A 21,228-nucleotide genomic window follows, 5' to 3' on the forward strand; every position below is an offset into this window, starting at 1 on the left:
GTACGGCACCTCCGTGTTCAGCACACGTTCAGCTCGATGACGTTCCCCGGGCTCCAATCCAGCTAAGCGTCGGGGATGAGTTCCGTTAGCATGACGGCGTGGTGACGATGATGATGTTCTACCGGCGCAGGGCTTCGCCTAAACTCCGCGACGATATGACCGAGGTGGAATATGGTGGAGGGGGGCACCGCACATGGCTAAGGAACGATCCGTAGATCAACTTGTGTGTCTATGGGGTGCCCCCCTCCCCCGTATATAAAGGGGTAGAGGAGGAGGAGGCCGGCCTAAGGGGAGGCGCACCCTAGGAGGGGGAAACCTACTCCAAGTAGGTTTGCCCCCTCCCTTTCCTATTCCAAGAAGGAGGGGGAAGGAAGGAGTGGGAGAGGGGGAAGGCAAGGGGGGCGCCGCCCCCCTTCCTTGTCCTATTCGGACTCAAGGGGAGGGGGCGCGCCTCTTGCCCTGGCCGGCCCCTCTCTCTCTCCACTAGGGCCCATCAAGGCCCATTACTTCCTGGGGGGGTTCCGGTAACCCTCCGGTACTCCGGTTTTCTCCGAAAACACCCGGAACACTTCCGGTGTCCGAATATAGTCATCCAATATATCAATCTTTATGTCTCGACCATTTCGAGACTCCTCGTCATGTCCGTGATCACATCTGGGACTCCGAACAACCTTCGGTACATCAAAATTTATAAACTCATAATAAAACTGTCATCATAACGTTAAGCGTGCGGACCCTACGGGTTCGAGAACTATGTAGACATGACCTAGAACTATTCTCGGTCAATAACCAATAGCGGAACCTGGATGTTCATATTGGTTCCCACATATTCTACGAAGATCTTTATCGGTCAAACCGCATAACAACATACGTTGTTCCCTTTGTCATCGGTATGTTACTTGCCCGAGATTCGATCGTCGGTATCCAATACCTAGTTCAATCTCGTTACCGACAAGTCTCTTTACTCGTTCTGTAATACATCATCTCATAACTAACTCATTAGTTACAATGCTTGCAAGGCTTAGGTGATGATTATTACCCAGAGGGCCCAGAGATACCTCTCCGACAATCGGAGTGACAAAACCTAATCTCGAATTACGCCAACCCAACATGTACCTTCGGAGACACCTGTAGAGCACCTTTATAATCACCCAATTACATTGTGACGTTTGGTAGCACACAAAGTGTTCCTCCGGTAAACGGGAGTTGCATAATCTCATAGTCATAGGAACATGTATAAGTCATGAAGAAAGCAATAGCAACATACTAAACGATCAAGTGCTAAGCTAACGGAATGGGTCAAGTCAATCACATCATTCTCCTAATGATGTGATCCCATTAATAAAATGACAACACATGTCTATGGTTAGGAAACATAACCATCTTTGATCAATGAGCTAGTTCAAGTAGAGGCATACTAGTGACACTATGTTTGTCTATGTATTCACACATGTATCATGTTTCCGGTTAATACAATTCTAGCATGAATAATAAACATTTATCATGATATGAGGAAATAAATAATAACTTTATTATTGCCTCTAGGGCATATTTCCTTCAGAAGAAAGAGACGATAGCAATCTCAACATGAAGAGTGGTAATTTAGTAATATGATAATTTCTACAACCATATTTTCCTCTCTCATAATAATTGCATGTAGGATCATAAGGAAATTCAACAATATAGCTATCACATAATATATTCTCAACATGATCCATATGCAAGCGAAGTTCACACTCTTCCAAAATAGTGGGATTAACATTAACTAAAGTCATGACCTCTCTAAACCCACTTTTATCAAAAAATTCATCAGATTGAACATACTCCAAATATGTGGGATCTAAAGTTGACACTCTTCTGAACCTACTTTCAATATTATTGCAAACATTATTATCAATCTCATATTCATCATGGGGCTTAAATAAATTTTCAACATCATAAGAAGAATCACCCCAATCATGATTATTGCAACAAGTAGTGGACATAGTCAAACTAGCATCCCCAAGCTTAGGGGTTTGCATATCATTGACACAATTGGCATTAATAGAATTTATAATAACATCATAGCAATCATGATTTTTATTCAAGGAGCTATCGTGAATCACTATATAATTTTCTTCTTTAAACACTTCATCACAATTTTTAGATTCACGAATTTCAAGCAAAACCTCATAAAGATAATCTAGTGCACTCAAATCACTAGAAACTGGTTCATCATAATTGGATCTCTTAAAAATATTAGCAAGTGGATGGGGATCCATAAAATTTTAGCAAGCGAAGATGCAAGCAAAAAGAAGGCACATGGTAACACAAGCAAACAAAAGATCAAACGGAAGGAAGGCAAAGAAAAGGGCGAATCTTTTCGAAAATTGTTTTAGAAGTGGCGGGGGGGGGGGGGACGAGAGGCAAATGGCGAATAATGTAATGCAAGAGATGAGAGTTTATGATGGGTACTTGGTATGTCTTGACTTGGCGTAGATCTCCCCGGCAACGGCGCCAGAAATTCTTCCTGCTACCTCTTGAGCTTGCATTGGTTTTTCCCTTGAAGAGGAAAGGGTGATGAAGCAAAGTAGAGTAAGTATTTCCCTCAGTTTGAGAACCAAGGTATCAATCCAGTAGGAGACAACGCACAAGTCACCGAATACCTGCACAAATAATCAAACAAACTTGCACCCAATGCGATAAAGGGGTTGTCAATCCCTTCGTGCAAAAGTGAGATCTGATAGAGATAGATAAACGGTAAAGTAAATATGTTTGGTATTTTTGGTTTATAGATTGGAAAGTAAAAGATTGGAAAATAGTAGATCGGAAAATTATATGATAGAAAATAGACCCGGGGGCCATAGGTTTCACTAGTGGCTTCTCTCAAGATAGCAAATAATACTGTGGGTGAACAAATTACTGTCGGGCAATTGATAGAACATCGCATAATTATGACGATATCTACGGTAATGATCATGAACATAGGCATCACGTCTGTGTCAAGTAGACCGACTCCTGCCTGCATCTACTACTATTACTCCACACATTGACCGCTATCCAACATGCATCTAGAGTATTAAGTTCATAAAGAATAGAGTAACACAGTAAGTAATATGACATGATGTAGAGGAATTAACTCAAGCAATATGATGAAAACCCCATATTTTTTATCCTCGATGGCAACAATACAATACGTGCCTTGCTGCCCCTACTGTCACTGGGAAAGGACACCGCAAGATTGAACCCAAAGCTAAGCACTTCTCCCATTGCAAGAAAAACCAATCTAGTAGGACAAACTAAACCAATAATTCTAAGAGACTTGCAAAGATATCAAATCATGCATATAAGAATTCAGGGAAGATTCAAATAATATTCATAGATAATCTGATCATAAATCCACAATTCATCGAATCTTGGCAAACACACCGCAAAAGAGTATTATATCGAATAGATCTCCAAGAAAATCGAGGAGAACATGGTATTGAGAATCAAAGAGAGAGAAGAAGCCATCTAGCTACTAGCTATGGACCCATAGGTCTGTGGTAAACTACCGACGCTTCATCGAAATGGCAATGGTGTTGATGTAGAAGCCCTCCGTGATCGAATCCCCCTCCGGCAGGACACCGAAAAAGGTCCCTAGATGGGATCTCATGGGTACAGAAGGTTGCGGCAGTGGAAAAGTGTTTTCGTGGCTCCCCCTGATGGTTTTGGGATAGAAGAGTATATATGGGCGAAAGAATTAGGTCAGCATACCCACGAGGGGTCCACAAGACAGGGGCATGCCCTACCCCCTGGGCGCGCCCTCCACCCTTGTGGTCGCCTTGTGGCTCCTCCAACTTCATCTCCAAGTCTCCTGTTTGCTTCTGGTCCAAGAAAGATCATTGCGAAAGTTTTATTCCATTTGGACTCCGTTTGATATTCCTTTTCTGCGAAACTCAAAAATAGGCAAAAAAACTTAAACTAGCACTGGGCTCTAGGTTAATAGGTTAATCCCAAAAATAATATGAAATAGCATATTAATGCATATAAAACATCCAAAACAGATAATATAATAGCATGGAACAATCAAAAATTATAGATACGTTGGAGACGTATCATCGCTTTAGAAGCAACAATAGAGGTTGATGAATCAAAAGTTCATTTATGAGCTTGGTATGGTTTTTAGATGATTGCGCCAAGGGAAAATTGTTCTTAATAGTGGTTCCATAGCTCGGTCTAAGGAATCAAAGGTCCTACGAGTGACTCAATACATACAAAGCTAGTTCCACGTAAAATATGAATTTTGTGAAAGCATGAAAGATGCAAGGGAATGCAAAGATACACTAAGATCTGAAGTTGTCAAATTTGAGAAGATGAAGGCTATACCACAAGAAAAGCACGAACTAACACCACATTGCCATTGGTGTAAAAATAAATAAGTGCTAACTAGATTATTGACTCTAGTGCAAGTGGGAGTATGTTGGAAATAAACCCTAGAGGCAATAATATTGTATTATTATATTTCCATGTTCACAGTTAAGAGTTTACATCCTATGCTATAATTGTTATGATCCTGGAATATTTGATTCAGTGGAAAACTCATATGCATGTGTAGAACAATGAAGGGAAAAATAAGATTCCTAGTCTCACCTCTAAGACTGGCTCAAGTGTTTTTACTGATCATGTTTTCTGGATCTTAAGATATCGTTAAGGGTAACGATAGTCCTAAAATAACTTTGAGAGTATGATGTTGGAAGAACGATCATATTGAATCAACCCAAACTTGTTTGTTACACTTTGAGATGATATCATCACAAGTCATTTGTTATAACAAAGAGTGTTAGCATGTGTTTCAGTTCCATTGACCATGAGAGCATCAAAGTCACTTCTTACTGTATGATGATCTTTGGGGTTGCTCAAACATCATCTGTAACACGATGATCATAACGACAAATTACAGGTTCAACGGAAAGTTTGACAAGAGACTCGATAGCTCAAGAGTGGAATTTGTTCCTCCGATGATGGAGAGATATCTTTAGGGCCCTCCCGTTGTGGTGGCATCATTATCGTCTGGCCAGACACAGGTGAATAAATCACAAGGATGCTAGAACATGTCAATGAGAAAGAAGGACAAAACCGGCAACGAGAGACTGGTATAGTGAGCATGTGTATGACTCAAGAGGAACCAACACATCTCATCTCGGGTTTTGTAAAGTATCATGAAGCAAAGGGAACATCACATGATAAGCAAAGGCTTTTATATTTAATTTAATATCAATGGGCCTTAAAAGGCCAAATGGTGGAAGGCAACTTGGGCCTCCAAGGTCCAAGAAGGGAAGGCGCCCCCTTTGTTGGAGGGGAGGCATAATTGGAGTGGGGGAGGGTCCGGCGCACCAAGGAGTCAGGGTGTGCATTTGGTTTTTTCGGTTTTGTTTATACGGTTTTGGGTTTTATACAGTTTTTATACTTTGGTTTATATGGTTTTATACAAAATACATTTCAATTTTGGTAATAACCATTTTGTTTCGGTTTCGTTTCGGTAATAACCAAAATAACCAAAGTTGACGCAAATTTTCAAATTACATATAATTTTATCTCAAAAGAAAATCGGTATTGGCTCCAAATAATGGTACTAAGCTAGTATTACCATCTGGGACGTACGTGCATGTAGAGCTAAAGATATCCTACATGCATACCAGTGTTAAGCCATTAAGAGTAAAGACAGTCGGTTTCTTTTCAAGCTCACAGATCTGATTATTGTAGTGCATACGATCGCTTACATGCATAATTGTGCTAAGACTTGAATTTCTCACAAAAAAATAAGTCCTGATTTGATGATTTTTTAGGCAAAACTGAATTGACATGTAAGAGCCCATGTCTCATCGCAAAAGCAAGCCCACATGCATAGAACTGAATGAACCCAGGAGCTAGCCCATAAATTATCAAGCCCACTCAAGCTTCAGTCCACAAGTCCAACACATCAAAATTTCTACTGCCGTTTTGGTGTGCTGAGTTCCTGTGAGAATAGTCCCACCTTGTCAGTTGAGGCAGCACGTAGCCGGCTAGCTGGCTATATAATGGACGGGCATTGCAGCTAACGAAAGCACACAACTCTACGCTTCTCCCTATTGGTCTTTGTCGGCATACTTTTTTCCAACTTCCATTAATTCGTTTTAATTGAATAGTTTTTGTTTTTTAACCGAAAAACTGATGGTCAAATGGTTTCTAAATTTCAAAACTGAAACTGAAAACCAAAAAAACTGAAATTTTGGTTTAGTTTGGTTTTTGGTTTCCGGTTCGGTTTTGCACACCCTACCAAGGAGGGACTCCTTCCCTCCTTGTGTGGCGCCCCTCTCTCCCCTCCAACCTATATATATACTAGAGGATCTACACACATTTGAACACATAAGTTTTGGAGCCTTCTCTAGTTCTAGTTATAGTCTAGTTTATCCTAGTTGATCAATTAGAGCTTGACCTAGATTCTCTAATCCTCATAATTAGAAGCCTAGTGTGGTTCTAATCTCCTCCCTCTAATTCTTCAGCGACGATTAGCTCTGTACGGTGAAGCGCTACTGGATCGTGAAGGTCGTACGCTTGCAACCAAGTAGATGGGACTGTTCATGGGCGGTCGTGGGATCATGCATCTATAGTTCGAGGGGCTCCAAGTATGATCTACACTGACTTGTCTACTTTCGCTTCACTCTACGGTTGGTTATGGTCATGATCCAAACCTTTTATGCATCTTCATATTGTTCCTAGGTGATCGTAGGGTAATTTTATTTGTTTTCTACTACGTTTCCCACTAGGCATCCCCAAGCTTAGGCGCTTGCCGCTCCTTATTCTCCTCATATTGGTATCTCACCCAAAACTTAAAAACTCAATCACACAAAACTTAACGGAACTTCATGAGATGCGTTAATATAATAAAAATAAAGCAGTTTTTCTCACATAATGCCTACTGTATTCATCATTTACACAATTTATATCACACAATATAAGCTACAGAAACACTAAAACAAGCAAACTATGCAATAAAAAGACAATCTATCAAAAACGGATAGTCTGTAAACGATGAATTATTATACATACTTCTATAACTCCGAAAATTCTGAAAACTTAGAGCAATGTAAAAAATTGTATCCCAATACTTTGTAAGAAATTCAGAAGTTGATCATGTTCCGATACAAAATAACAATTCTAACAATGAACGCAATTTTTTTTGTTTCTGCACAGGATCAATTCAACAGTCCTCCAAATCATCCTAAAGGCTTTACTTGACACTTTATCGACAGAAAAAATATAAAACATGATTACTATAGTAGTTTAATCATGTAAAAACACAAAACAATAGGGATAATTATTGGGTTGTATCCCAATCAAGCACTTTTCTTCAATGCGTTTTAGCTAGGCTTTAATAATTTCAATGATGTTCACATAAAAGTAGGAATTGAAACACACAAGAAAGCACCATGAAGCATATATAGCAAAGACAATTAAGCCTAACCACTTTATATGCATAGGAATTTTGTAAACAAACAATTTATTGAAGTAAGAACCAACTAGCATAGGAAGACAAACAAGTGTAAATTCAAAATTCTCAACACATAAAGAGGAAACTTGCATTCTTGAAATATATATAATCATATGTTTCCCTCTCATAATAATTTTCAGTAGCATCATGAATAAATTCAGCAATCTAACTATAACATAAAGCATTCTTTTCATGATCCACATGCATAAAAATTGTATTACTCTCCACATAAGCAAATTTCTTCTCATCCCTAATAGTGGTGGGAGCAAATTCAGTGAAATAACTATCATGTGACACTTGATTGATATAATCAATTTGAGCATTAAAATCATGATGACAAGTTTCATGGTTATCATTATTCATTATATCATAAGTGTCATCACAATAATCATCATAGATAACAACTTTGTTCTCATGAAAATCAATTGAAACATCTTCCAAAGAAGTGGATTCAATATTAAATGAAGTCATGACCTCTTCAAAATCCATTTTTATCATTATTCCAATAAGATTCAACACCCTCCAAAAAATAGTGGATTCATTATTACATAAAGTTGACACTCTTCCAAACCCACTTTGATCATTATTATAATCATCTTAAATAGGAGGCATGCTATCATCGTAATAAATTTGCTCATCAAAAGTAGGGGGACTAAAATTTGCATCTTCATCAAGCATAGCATCCCCAAGCTTATGGCTTTGCATATCATCCACATCATGGATATTCAAAGAATTCATACTAATATCATTGCAATCATGCTTAACATTGACACCAAACATTGTGTTAAATTCTTCTTTTAACACATCATAGCAATTAGCAGAATTCATATTTTCAAGAAAGACGCCATAAAGGAAAATAATTTGATGCACCTTCACTTCCATTTTTTATAGTTTTCTTTTATAAACAAAACTAGTGAAAAAAAAGACACTAAAAAATTCAATTGCAAGATCTAAAGGAGATACCTTCAAGCGCTCACCTCCCCGGCAATGGCGCCAGAAATAGCTTGATGTCTACTACGCAACTTTATTCTTGTAGATTTTGTTGGGCCTCCAAGCACAGAGTTTTGTAGGACAGCAACAAATTTCCATCAAGCAGATGACCTAAGGTTTATCAATCCATGAGAAGTGTAGGATGAAGGTGGTCCCGCTCAAACAACCCTACAATCAAATACAAGAAATCTATTGTGTCCCCAACACACTTAATGCAATGGTAAATTATATAGGTGCACTAGTTCGGCGAAGAGATGGTGATACAAATGTAGTATGGATAGTACATATAAGTTTTTGTAATCTGAAAAAAAAGAAGGTAGCAAGTGATAAAAGTGAGCACAAACGGTATTGCAATATAACCATCCCTCAATGTGCGATAAAGAATCACTCCAAAGTTCCTCTCGGAGAAAGTAGGATGAAAACGTACATCAACCATTATGCCTAGATTAACCCAATGTCATCACAGGAATCCACAAGTTGATTACCAAGACAGATGCCAACTGATATCAATGAATTACCCCATTGTCACCATGGGTATCCACAAGCAAGACATACATCAAATGATCAGCATTCAATCCAACATGCGAAACTTCAGAGAGTAAGATTCAATTCATCACAACAAAGATAGAGAGGGAATAGCACCATATGATTCATCTATATTAACAAAGCTCATGGTACATCAAGGTCGTTCCCTATCAAGATCACGAGAGAGGGGGGGGAGAGAGATCAAACACATAGCTACTAGTACATACCCTCAGCCCCAGGGGTGAACTACTCCCTCGTCATGGAGGAAACGGGGATGATGAATATGGCCTCCGGTGATGGCTTCCCCCTCCGGCAGAGTGCCGAAAAAGGGCTCTAGATGAGATCACTTCAGAACAGAGGCTGGCGGCGGCGGAAAAACTCATCTAGGTTAACTTTTGGGGGTTTCTGAATATATAGGATTTTTCAGCATTGGAATCACGCTAGGAGGTGCCACAGGGGGCCACAAGGGGAGGGCGCGCCTATAGGGAAACGTATAATGCAATTTCAAAAAAAATCCTACGCTCACGCAAGATCTATCTAGGAGATGCATAGCAACGAGAAGGGGAGAGTGTGTCCACGTACCCTCGTAGACCGAAAGCGGAAGCGTTAACTTAACGCGGTCGATGTAGTCGAACGTCTTCTCAAATCAACCGATCAAGTACCGAATGTACGACACCTCCGAGTTCTGCACACGTTCAGCCCGATGACGTCCCTCAAACTCTTGATCCAGTAGAAGTATGAAGGAGTTGATGAGTTCCGTCAGCACGATGGCGTGGTGACGGTAATGGTGATGTGATCTGCGCAGGGCTTCGCCTAAGCACTACGACAATATGACCGGAGGAGTAAACGGTGGAGAGGGGCACCGCACACAGCAAAGACAATTGATGTGCCTAGAGGTGCCCCACCCCCGTATATAAAGGAGGGAGAGGGGAGGAGGCCGGCCTAGGGCGCGCCAAGTGAGGTGGAATCCCACTTGGACTCCTTGTCCTATTCCCCCCCTTCCTTCTATCGGAGGGGGAAGGGGGGAAGGAGAGGGAGTAGGAGAAGGAAAGGGGGGTGGCGCCCCCTTACCTAGTACAATTCGGCCTCCTCCCTTGTGGGAGGCGCAGCAGCCCCTTGTCGGCTGGTTAGCCTCCCTCCTATGGCCATATGGCCCATATCTTCCACCGGGGGGTTCCGGTAACCCCTCCAGTACTCCGGTATGTACCCGATACACTTCGGAACCCTTCCGGTGTCCGAATACCACTTTCCAATATATCAATATTTACCTCTCGACCATTTTGAGACTCCTCGTCATGTCCGTGATCTCATACAGGACTCCGAACAACCTTCGGTCACCAAAACACATAACTCATATAATACATATTGTCATCAAACGTTAAGCGTGCGGACCCTACGGGTTCGAGAACTATGTAGACATGACCGAGACACCTCCCAGGTCAATAACCAATAGCGGAACCTGTATGCTCATATTGGTTCCCACATATTCTACGAAGATATTTATCAGTCGAGTCGCTATGTCAACATATGTTATTCCCTTTGTCATTGGTATGTTACTTGCCCGAGATTCGATCATTGATATCTTCATACTTAGTTCAATCTCGTTACCGGCAAGTCTCTTTACTCATTTCATAGTGCATCATCACGCAACTAACTCATTAGTCACATTGCTGGCAAGGCTTCATATGATGTGCATTACCGAGAGGGCCTAGAGATACCTCTCCGATACTTGGGTGACAAATCCTAATCTCGATCTATGCCAACCCAACAAACACCTTTGGAGATACCTGTAGAGCATCTTTGTAATCACCCAGTTACGTTGTGACGTTTGATAGCACACAAGGTATTCCTTCGGTGTCCGGGAGTTGCATAATCTCATAGTAAGTGGAATATGTATTTGACATGAAGAAAGCAGTAGCAATAAAACTAATGATTGTTTATGCTATGCTAAAGGATGGGTCTTGTCCATCACATCATTCTCCTAATGATGTGATCCCATTCATCAAATGACAACACATGTACATGGCTAGGAAACTTAACCATCTTTGATCAAAGAGCTAGTCAAGTAGAGGCATACTAGGGACACGGTATTTCGTCTATGTATCCACACTGTATCAAGTTTCTGGTTAATACAATTCTAGCATGAATAATAAACATTTATCATGATATAAGGAAATATAAATTATTGCCTCTAGGGCATATTTCCTTCAATGCCCCCTGCCTTGTGGGGTCCCCTGTGTGTCCTCTGGTGCTCCCCCGAAGCTTCATGGGTCTCTTACCTTCAAGAAAAAATCATCAAAAAGTTTCATCACGTTTAGACTTTGTTTGATATGGATTTTCTGGAAAACCAAAAACATGCAAAAAAGACAAGAACTGACACTAGCCACTAGATTAATAAGTTAGTCCATAAAAATAGTATAAAAGTGCACCAAAGCCATACAAAACTCATATAAATATAGCATGAATACTTCATAAATTATAGATACGTTGGAGACGTATCAACCACACACGGTGATAGGGGTGGTGTTGTCTCGGTTCAGTCAAATTGTCAGGGCTGGACTTGACATAAACTTTATCCTGGACCGAGAAGGCTTCATTGTTGAGGGATCTATTATTTATATCCAAGCACTCATGGGACACCTCGGATGCCCAAGATATGCGACTCCTCGACCAAGAAAGCAAGACCAAGTCGGGGATATATGCAAGATTGAACCAGTTTGCAAGACTAAAGACCAAAGAGGCGAAGCAGTTCGGAAGAACCGATGAGTGTCTTCGGCTTGAAGACTGTTTCAGGGGCTATTGACGGAGTCCTGTATTAGGGGGTGCTTGACTAGTCGGATGCCCGCCCTTTTGGTTGGGCCGAGGACCCCCCACCACCACTAAGCCTGTCACTGGTGGGCCTCGTTCGTCAGATCCAGAAGCTTCGAGAAGGAATAACCCAGAGACTTGGCGTGCACCCCAAGATGCAGGAGTAGTCCTCAGCACGTTTACCGCTAGATATGGTTGACCATGTGTAAACCCTAGGCACCCCGGTGTCTATATAAACCGAGGTGCCAGGGATGTAGAGCCCAGGCACATTCACATCCAATCTCATGGTAGACCACCTGTACTCTGTACCCCATCCACAATCAATACTACAAAGTAATACGTAGGGTTCTACCTCTTCAAGACGGCCCGATCATGTGTAAATACCGTGTTCCTTGTGTCCTTACCATCTAGCCAAGACTATTAGATCAGGACCCCCTACCCGAGATCCACCGAATCTAGCTTCGATACTTACCAAACTCCTCCTCATCGAGTAGAAGATTCAAAACCTCGCCCTCACCATGAATCAAGCAAATGCCTCGAGAAAGAAGCAACGAAGTCAAGGACATGGGTTGCTACGTCAGCAAGATGCATATAAAAGCCATCGGGCACAACATGGAAGCCCAGCTGAGGAAGGACGTCGTTGAGGCACGTGACCTGCCATTTCCAGAGGAGGGAAGTGTCAAGGAGGCGCTCTTTACAGTAGAGAGTCATGTCGGATGATCCCAGACGTGCCAGTAAGGACCACACCATCACCATCCCTCATAGTCATTGTCGTGATGTGCCTCCCGCCAGAGATTGTCGTTGTGCACGGTGAAGCGACGTAGGACTAGCACCATGCGCACGGTTCCCTCTTGTGCGCAACAAAACCCGTATGCAACCATAAGGCCATGCGGTCGTGCGCCCATGTTGTAGTGTGCGCATCCAGCTATCCCGTGTACGTCGTGCTAACCAGCGAAGCGAGTGATGGGGCCCTCGCGGAGAAACTTAGTAGGCAAGGATAAACCCTAAACGCTACAGATTTTGCCAATCGTGTCCACATATGCAAGCCCCACTAGAAAACGTATTAAAGATAAATAATAACCAAAAGCTATTAATTCAGGGTATTGATTTTACAAATTGTGAGTTCAAGATTCAATTTAAGCTGACTATGAGTTTAAGGTTTAAAACAAATCATTGATATGACGTGGCACACACATAAGTCGCCACGTTGTAATGACAACATTTGCATGGCCCACGGCTAGTTTTTTTTACAGTGGATCAACGATTGGGAAGCCATCGTGCAAATACAATCAGCTGGAGCATGTTCGTGCGCTATCTATATCGTAAGCACAAACATTACAACAGATAGTTTAAGTCCTAGATTTGACATTCATATTTTAAAGATTTTTTTCAGGCTCTTTGACGATGTTCATTTAGTGGGAGAAGACGTTTTCATCGATTACAAGGCGTCTGTGGTAACGAGTGACTTCGTTAATAGCAAAATGTTGTACTGCTCAGTATTTCGAAGGTGCTCATAGGGATAGGGTGCACGTAAAAAAACAGATTATTGGTATTTCCAACGTTTCAAGACGATCCGACGGCTGAAATACCTCATCCACAATGGACTGGAAGCCCGAAACCGTGCCACCCGTTGCACCGCACACATCTTCGGCTGAGAATCGGAAGCAGTTGAGGTTAAAAGGAAGGAAAGGAACCACCGAAACGCACCGATCCCTCCCCACCGTCCACGCGCGCGCGTCCTCCAAACCCGGCCGCCCCCTCGTCACGCGCCGCACTTTTATAACCCTCCACGCGCCCCGCATGCGCGCATCACGAGATTGCAGAGAGAGAGAAGAAGAGCGCGATCGCGGGTCAGCCAAGTCCACGTACGCGCGCGCCGATCCATGGAGATGAAGCTGTCGCCCGGCACCGGCGAGGTGCTAGGCTGCAAGAACCGCCCGCCGAGCAGGCTCCAGAAGAAGGCGCCCGCGTCGCTGCAGCTTGAGCAGGCCGGCCCTGGCGCGGCCCATCCTTCCCCCGCCGCGTGGGGCGACGGGAGGACGCCGATACCGCTCCTGTCGCCGCTCGTCGCGTCCTCGGCGCCGGCGTGGGAGGCGGACCAGGGCGGGAGCAGGAGGGACGCTGCGCAGGCCGAGACCAGGAGCGGCGGGGATGCTGACGGCATCTTGAGCCCGATCCGGCGCGGCGCTCACGGTGTCAGCAACGGGGCAGACGAGACGGCCACGACGCCGGCGCTCGCGCCCAGCGGCGGGTGGCGGCACCCGGCTATGCCGACGCCGACGCCCGCTTCCAACGGGGGCGGGGGGTGGCGGCACCCGGCGATGCCGTCGCCTGTCCCGGAGCCGGCGTCCCTGGCGCCGCTCTTCAAGTCGCAGTGCGCGGTGGAGCTGCACAGCCCGCAGGCGCAGGCACAATAGTGAGGATCCAGGACCACTTGAACCAGGCGACCGGCTGTCGGCGTGCGCAGCGCAAGGCTCCGCGGCGACGACCCAAGCCAGCGACGTGCATGGACACTCCGTGCGTGCTCTCCGTGTGTGTCTGCCTCATACGTGCCCTCCTCGTGAAGTCGTGATCTTGCTTGCACAACTAGTTTTACTCCATTCTAGCTTGGTCATGTATAGACGTGGTTGTGGTTCTCTGGGTCACTGGACTAAATTAACTGGTCATTCTCAATTGTAAAACATGATCCAATAAAGCAAATGGCAGAATCCAAATGTCCCTCGTTGTAAGCTTGAGATGAATCAGTGGCTGCAGAAGGAACGTCGACGGGGCGAAGGCCAAAAACGCAGAATTCGCACTGCCTAACCAGTCGTTGCAGTGTCAGACTTTTAGATATTTCAGGGGAGAAACATGAGACTTCTAGCATCAGAATCTAAAGTAATCATGCACACCCTTTCATTTCATTGCTCGGGCTAACGAATAGAGAGTGCATACAAAAGAGAAACATGGTGATCTTAAATAGGGAGTAGTAGAATACAAGCTGTTCATCACATACCCAGAGCAACCTGGCTGTATAAATCCCCAGATATATATATAGTAGTAGATGCCATTCGTTTTTTACCCCGAAGTACAGGCTACTCTTCGGTTACGGCTTACTTCTAACAGCTCGGCTCGACTTGATGCATGCCAGAGCACCATTACTGCAGCTGTCTTGACAGTGTGCTGCGCCATGACAGAACACCGTTGGCTTCTCTCAAACTCCTCGCCCTTCTGTACTCAATTTCAGCATCTGAGCATGCCTGGCCAGGCGGAGATCTCTTCCTGACCTCAATGGGTTTTAGAGATATTTCATCCCTCGCCTTCCTGAAAGGATGGCAATCTTTCGCGGTTGCGTCATCCTCAGACAGATGACCCGCTTTCGTTCCTGAGTTTAGCTGGATGTTGATGAAAGACATTTGTGTTTCGGCTACAAAATGCAAGTATAGTTCAAATTACTGAACAATTGGTCTGCACAGCAGTTCATGGATATCTAAATGATGATTCTGGTAAGTCACGATACAACAAAATGGCTGGGGTGAAAAATCAGGACATTTACCTTTGAATATATCCAGGTGCAGTACTTTATGTGGACTGCCACCAGAAAGCTGGTCTGGCGACTTCTTTGGGCTTGTGGTCTCGTTTACATTGAAGAGTGATTTATCCATTTTATCAACTTCCTGAACCTCATTAGGCAGATCAATAAATGGGGACACCTCAGTAGAAGGGGCATTGTTTCCAAATGGGGATATGCTGAACCCATCATCCAGCGCATCTGGTATTTCTACATAATGTTGAGTTGTAACAATATCATCCGCACTGAATCCAAATGATGCTCTGTATGCTTCAACCTCATCTGCATCTTGCTTATCCCTTGAGACACTAAGCCTCCCACCATTATACGGAAATGACTGTTGAGCCTGATCCAGGTAGAACTGAGCAGATGCCTCTGGACGGAAAAAATTGCTATCCAGGAGACAGTTTCTAGGGGCAGCTGAATCAAGTCCAAAAATATTTGATGGCGATGTCCTGGAATACGGTGTGTCACAAGCAGATCTGGACGTCTTCCACTGTGTAGTAGGGACCTCTTGCTCAGGAATGGGCGATGCAATGGAATATGGTGTGTCGCAGACGGACCTAGATGTCTTCCAGTGTGCAGTAGGAACATCTTGCTCAGGGATTGGTGAGGATAGACCGGTCCTTGGAGTTACTGAGGCAGGCGATATGAGGCTGCTAGAAGGGCTCCCTGGGTAAAGTGGATAAGATCCCTGGAGTCCTAAACCACCAGAGTATGTTGTTGACAAGTAATGCATGCTGTGCTCCTTGCCAGCAGTTTTAAGACCCGTATATGATGAAAGAAACCGAGCATATGGAACATCTGGAGAGGACGGAGTGGTTGCGTGAGCTAGTTCAGGAGGAGGGGTCAGTGGTGCTGTAGAGGGCTCAGTTGTGAAAGTTGAAAAGGCTGTTGGAGGTGAGACAAGCTGAGGTTCATTGGCATATGGTCCAACAGCGAACATATTAGACGTTGGGCCACCAGGAGAGTTTGCAGATATTGACAGGAAGCGGTTAGGTGACTGAGCAGTCGAAGGAAGAGCAGAGTTCGAGAAGGATGCAGGCGATGATGGTGGCGCAAGAAGAGATAAATTCATAGCCCCATTTTGGTTGGAATTTCTACCAGATTGAAGAGCATTTCCACGGTTAGTTGATGCATTCCCATCAGGCATACGTGCTGCAGGAACTATACGCTTTCCACCCTTCTGCGATCCAAAACATGACAAGCCAGGAAAACAGCTAGCCCATCTACTCTGCTGTTAAGAACGGAGAAACATGTAACGTATCAGTGCAAGTAAATGAATTTTTTTAGGGAGCAAGGAAATGAATTTGGTTGTTCCTGGAAGCAGAGATAAAAACCATCCTGCCGGTTATTGGTAAAAGGCACAAAATTGACTCCACAGCTGAATGAAGAACAAGTTTAGAATTGAAAACACAATGTACTAGTTAGGTCAATGATGAAACTGCAGATTACTATTAAACTATGTACATAAATAAATAAAAACACATTGCATCATTAATAACCATGCAAGTAAATTAGACCAAAATTCACAAGCGCAAAATGCTGCCGCACATAGAACATATAAATTGTGTTATCAGTCATCACAGCTCGTATCTCTCAAGAGTCTGAAAAAGTGAAAAATCTTCATAAGCAAAAAGATCCTAGCTGATCACAGCACATATTTCACAAGAGTCTGGAAAATCTTCAGAAGGAAAAAGATCCTAACTGATCACAGCGTGTATTCCACAAGTCTGAAAAATCTTCAGAAGGAAAAATATCCTAACATGAAAAACACCAAATGAGTTTGTGCTTCTACCGTACCGTACAGTAAGTGCTTTGCAAAGTAAAATCTACTTTTCCCAAACCTCAAAGCAAAATGTGGATATAGAGAAAAACCGACCAGCTATACCTATATACTGATATATACAATATCTATGAAAGGAATGAAAGAGCAAGATACTCCAGGTGATGATGTAGCAGGAAAAGGTATGTGGTATGTACAAAATTACCAAACTAGTGCAAAATGCATGCAATTTAGAATGGACCAACACCAAGATGAATAGTCAATTCAGCTCATTATGCAAAGCTGTATGAAGCAAGCAGCCACTACTAAAGCATAATTATTGGGGTAAAGATGCCCTTGCAAGTTGCAGCAACTAGTGTCCAGTACAGTTCGTACTTCGTATGCAGTGATGGATGTACATATCTAAAGCAAAAAAGCACAAAACAACTAGCTAAGCATATGTAATAGAGCGCACGAGTATACCCTGTCTTGATGTGGTTGTTGGGAATGGAATCTGGCGTTGGCCGAACCGACCGTCGTCGCAGCAGAATTGACGGTAACTGCGCCATTCGCCGGTCTGGTGCTGCTGCCGCCAGCCCCAGTACTGCTCCCTGGTGTGGCCATCTCTGAATGAAACCGTAGTTGCTTCCAATCACATTCTCCGTAGCTCGGGGAGACTTCGCTTTTGGATCCCTGGATCCTACCTGAAAAGAAACCAAGAGCAGTCAGGATCCAAATCAGGTGCGGATCTACATGGTGTGCAGGAAGGCAACCGGCACGCCCAAAATTTGTCGAGGTTAGTATGAGGTTTAGTAGTTTCTGGATGATTAGAAGCTCATACCTTAAAAAGCAAGGTCCAAGGTTGCGGACGAGGTGGGGACAGCAGCGACGCGATGAGGACGGGAACGGCGACGACGGCGACGCGCGTGAGAGGTGGAGGGTTTGGGGTATGCGGCGTCGGCGATGACGCTTAGATACGGCACGGAGGGAGCTCGACTACAGGAGGGATTTCATGGCCGCATTGGGTCGGATTGGAGCTCGAGTAGGCCCGAGCATAAGACGGGGTCAGGAGAGGGGGAGGGAAGTTACGGGATGGATTGAGAGGGCAAGTCGCTGTGGGGCACGCGGAGTGGTGAGGCAGCGGGGAGGACCGCAGACGACGACAGGCCTGACGGAGGGGCGGAGCTCGGGGCAGGGCCGGGCGTCGGCGGAAGGGGGAGGCGTGGCGGCGGCCGCAGCTGGGTGAAGTCCCGGCAAGCGACAGAGGTCAGGGAAGTGCCGAATGGGAGAGGTCGGTGGGGAGGCGCGGCGGAGGGCGGGAGGCTCGGCTGTCGTCTGGCCGTCTGCGGTCGTCGGCGGGAGGGGCGGCGTTGTCCGCCGTCGTCAGGCGCTGGGTGAGTTCGCGGGAGAGGATGCGCACGGGCTGGCTGAGAGTGAGAGCCGACTTCTCTCTTTCCTTTTTCCTTCTACTACTAATAAAACCGCTTCCGGTTCGATGATTTGGACCGGGCTATTATTGGTCTTTCCCTGGTGCTCAGAGTTAAAAATTCCAATCTACGAGTACTATTCATCAAATATCATGACGGAACACGAGAAAAAAAATTACTTCTCTTCAAAATAAATATTACATCAATGTCCATAAACCACTTAAGGACGACTACAAGCATTGAGCGAGACGAAGACGTGCCGCTGCTATCGTCCCTCCCACGTCAGAGTCAGTCAAACCCTGTTGTCGTAGACAATCTGTAAGTCGTCGTGCTAAGGCCTCGAAAGATCAACGTACCAGAACAGCAACCGCCAATGAAGCGAAGCATGGACCGGAAGGATACAACCTGTAGACACATGACGAAAACAAATGAAGAGCGGATCTACACAGATACATCGAAGACAAATACACAAAACATCATTCCATCTTCAGGGAGTCTCCAGTGCCTCGCTTTCCTGACCACGACATAAACCTTAAAATACTAAAAAAAAAACACCTAAGGACGAAACATGAGCCCTCCTGCCGACGAGGACCAGAATCCACCGTGCCTCCATGGCCATCAGGCCACACGAGACTAGGCAGATTGGCGGTAGTGCCGGCGGGCGGCCAGGAAACCCTAACACATTGGGGCTTTTCTTTGTGAGGAAGAGATGGCATCATATTCTCGGGTGTTAGAGCATCTTTAATAGTAGCTCTACAAATTGATTGCCCAAAACTGATTTTATACGTGAAGAGAGTGTTGGAAATATGCCCTAGAGGCAATAATAAAAGCATTATTATTATATTTCCTTGATCATGATAATTGTCTTTTATTCATGCTATAATTGTATTATCCGGAAATCGTAATACACGTGTGAATACATAGACCACAATACGTCCCTAGTAAGCCTCTAGTTGACTAGCTCGTTGGTCAACAGATAGTCATGTTTCCTGACTATGGACATTAGATGTCGTTGACAACGGGATCACATCATTAGGAGAATGAAGTGATGGACAAGACCCAATCCTAAGCATAGCACAAGATCGTGTAGTTCGTTTTGCTAGAGCTTTTTCAATGTCAAGTATCTCTTCCTTAGACCATGAGATCGTGTAACTTCCCGATACCGTAGGAGTGCTTTGGGTGTACCAAACGTCACAACGTAACTGGGTGACTATAAAGGTGCACTACATGTATCTCCAAAAGTGCCTGTTGGATTGACACGGATCGAGACTGGGATTTGTCACTCCGTATGACAGAGAGGTATCTCTGGGCCCACTCGGTAATGCATCATCATAATGAGCTCAAAGTGACCAAGTGTTTGGTCACGGGATCATGCATTACGGTACGAGTAAAGTGACTTGCCGGTAACGAGACTGAACGAGGTATTGGGATGCTGACGATCGAGTCTCGGGCTTGTAACGTACCGATTGACAAAGGGAATAGTATACGGGGTTGCTTGAATCCTCGACATCGTGGTTCATCCGATGACATCATCGAGGAGCATGTGGGAGCCAACATGGGTATCCAGATCCCGCTGTTGGTTATTGACCGGAGAGCCATCTCGGTCATGTCTGCGTGTCTCCCGAACCCGTAGGGTCTACACACTTAAGGTTCGGTGACGCTAGGGTTATTAGGAAGACTTGTATGTGATTACTGAATGTTGTTCGGAGTCCCGGATGAGATCTCGGACGTCACGAGGAGTTCCGAAAGGGTCCGGAGGTAAAGATTTATATATGGGAAGTTGTCATGCGGACACCGGAAAGTTTCGGGGCATATCGGTATTGTACCGGGGCCACCGGAGGGGTTCCGGGGGTCCACCGGGAGGGGCCACCCCTCTTGGTGGGCCACATGGGCCGCGTGGGGCAGGGCACCAGCCCTTGGAGGGCTGGGCGCCCCCCCCCCCTTGGGCCCATGCGGCTAGGGTTGGGGGGGGAACCCTAGAGGGGGGCGCCCCCTTTGCTTGGGGGGCAAGTCCCCCCTTCCTGGCTGCCGCCCCCCCTCTAGATCCCATCTAGAGGGGCCGGCCCCCCTTGCCCCTTCCCCTATAAATAGAGGGGTGAGGGGAGGGCTGCAACACACAACCAAGGCGCAGCCCCTCCCCTCCCCAACAGCTATCCTCCTCCGTCACGAGCTTGGCGAAGCCCTGCCGGAGTGCTGCTTCTCCACCAACACCACGCCGTCGTGCTGCCGTTGGAGCTGTCTTCCTCAACCTCTCCTTCCTCCTTGCTGGATCAAGACGGAGGAGACGTCGTTCGTCCCGTACGCGTGTTGAACGCGGAGGTGCTGTCCGTTCGGCACTTGGTCATCGGTGATCTGAATCACGTCGAGTACGACTCCATCATCACCCTTCCCTTGAACGCTTCCGCACACGATCTACAAGTGGTATGTAGATGCAAACTCACTCCCTTGACTCGTTGCTTAGATGAACTCATAGATGGATCTTGGTGAAACCGTAGGAAAATTTTTAATTTTCTGCAACGTTCCCCAACAGTGGCATCATGAGCTAGGTCTATGCGTAGTTCTCTATTGCACGAGTAGAACACAATTTTGTTGTGGGCGTAGATCTTGTCAACTTGCTTGCCGCTACTAGTCTTATCTTGCTTCAGCGGTATTGTGGGATGAAGCGGCCCGG

General features: G+C 44.9%; 2 protein-coding genes across 3 annotated transcripts; one reads left to right on the top strand and one right to left on the bottom strand.

Moving 5' to 3' along the window:
• The first annotated feature begins 13,512 nt into the window (after nucleotides 1–13,512).
• Nucleotides 13,513–14,523, top strand: LOC123092618 (uncharacterized). The gene has a single exon (XM_044514422.1). It carries the CDS (start codon nucleotides 13,699–13,701, stop codon nucleotides 14,230–14,232), a length of 534 nt encoding a protein of 177 aa, XP_044370357.1. The 5' UTR covers nucleotides 13,513–13,698; the 3' UTR covers nucleotides 14,233–14,523.
• A 165-nt stretch (nucleotides 14,524–14,688) lies between these two features.
• LOC123092617 (uncharacterized protein At1g76660) lies at nucleotides 14,689–18,591 on the bottom strand. Of its 2 annotated transcripts, none has more exons than XM_044514421.1 (4): nucleotides 17,972–18,591; nucleotides 17,614–17,834; nucleotides 15,351–16,599; nucleotides 14,689–15,221 (listed from the first exon to the last, which is right to left on the bottom strand). In XM_044514421.1, the coding sequence occupies exons 2-4, from the start codon at nucleotides 17,752–17,754 to the stop codon at nucleotides 14,953–14,955; spliced, it is 1,659 nt and encodes a 552-aa protein (XP_044370356.1). In that variant the 5' UTR covers nucleotides 17,755–17,834; nucleotides 17,972–18,591; the 3' UTR covers nucleotides 14,689–14,952. The 2 variants fall into 2 exon arrangements, with proteins under 2 accessions (XP_044370356.1, XP_044370354.1); XM_044514419.1 differs by having other exon boundaries at nucleotides 15,351–16,602; nucleotides 17,972–18,590.
• Between the last annotated feature and the right edge of the window lie 2,637 nt (nucleotides 18,592–21,228).

This window comes from Triticum aestivum, chromosome 4B, assembly GCF_018294505.1.
Source record: "Triticum aestivum cultivar Chinese Spring chromosome 4B, IWGSC CS RefSeq v2.1, whole genome shotgun sequence".
Taxonomy (NCBI): Eukaryota; Viridiplantae; Streptophyta; class Magnoliopsida; order Poales; family Poaceae; genus Triticum; species Triticum aestivum.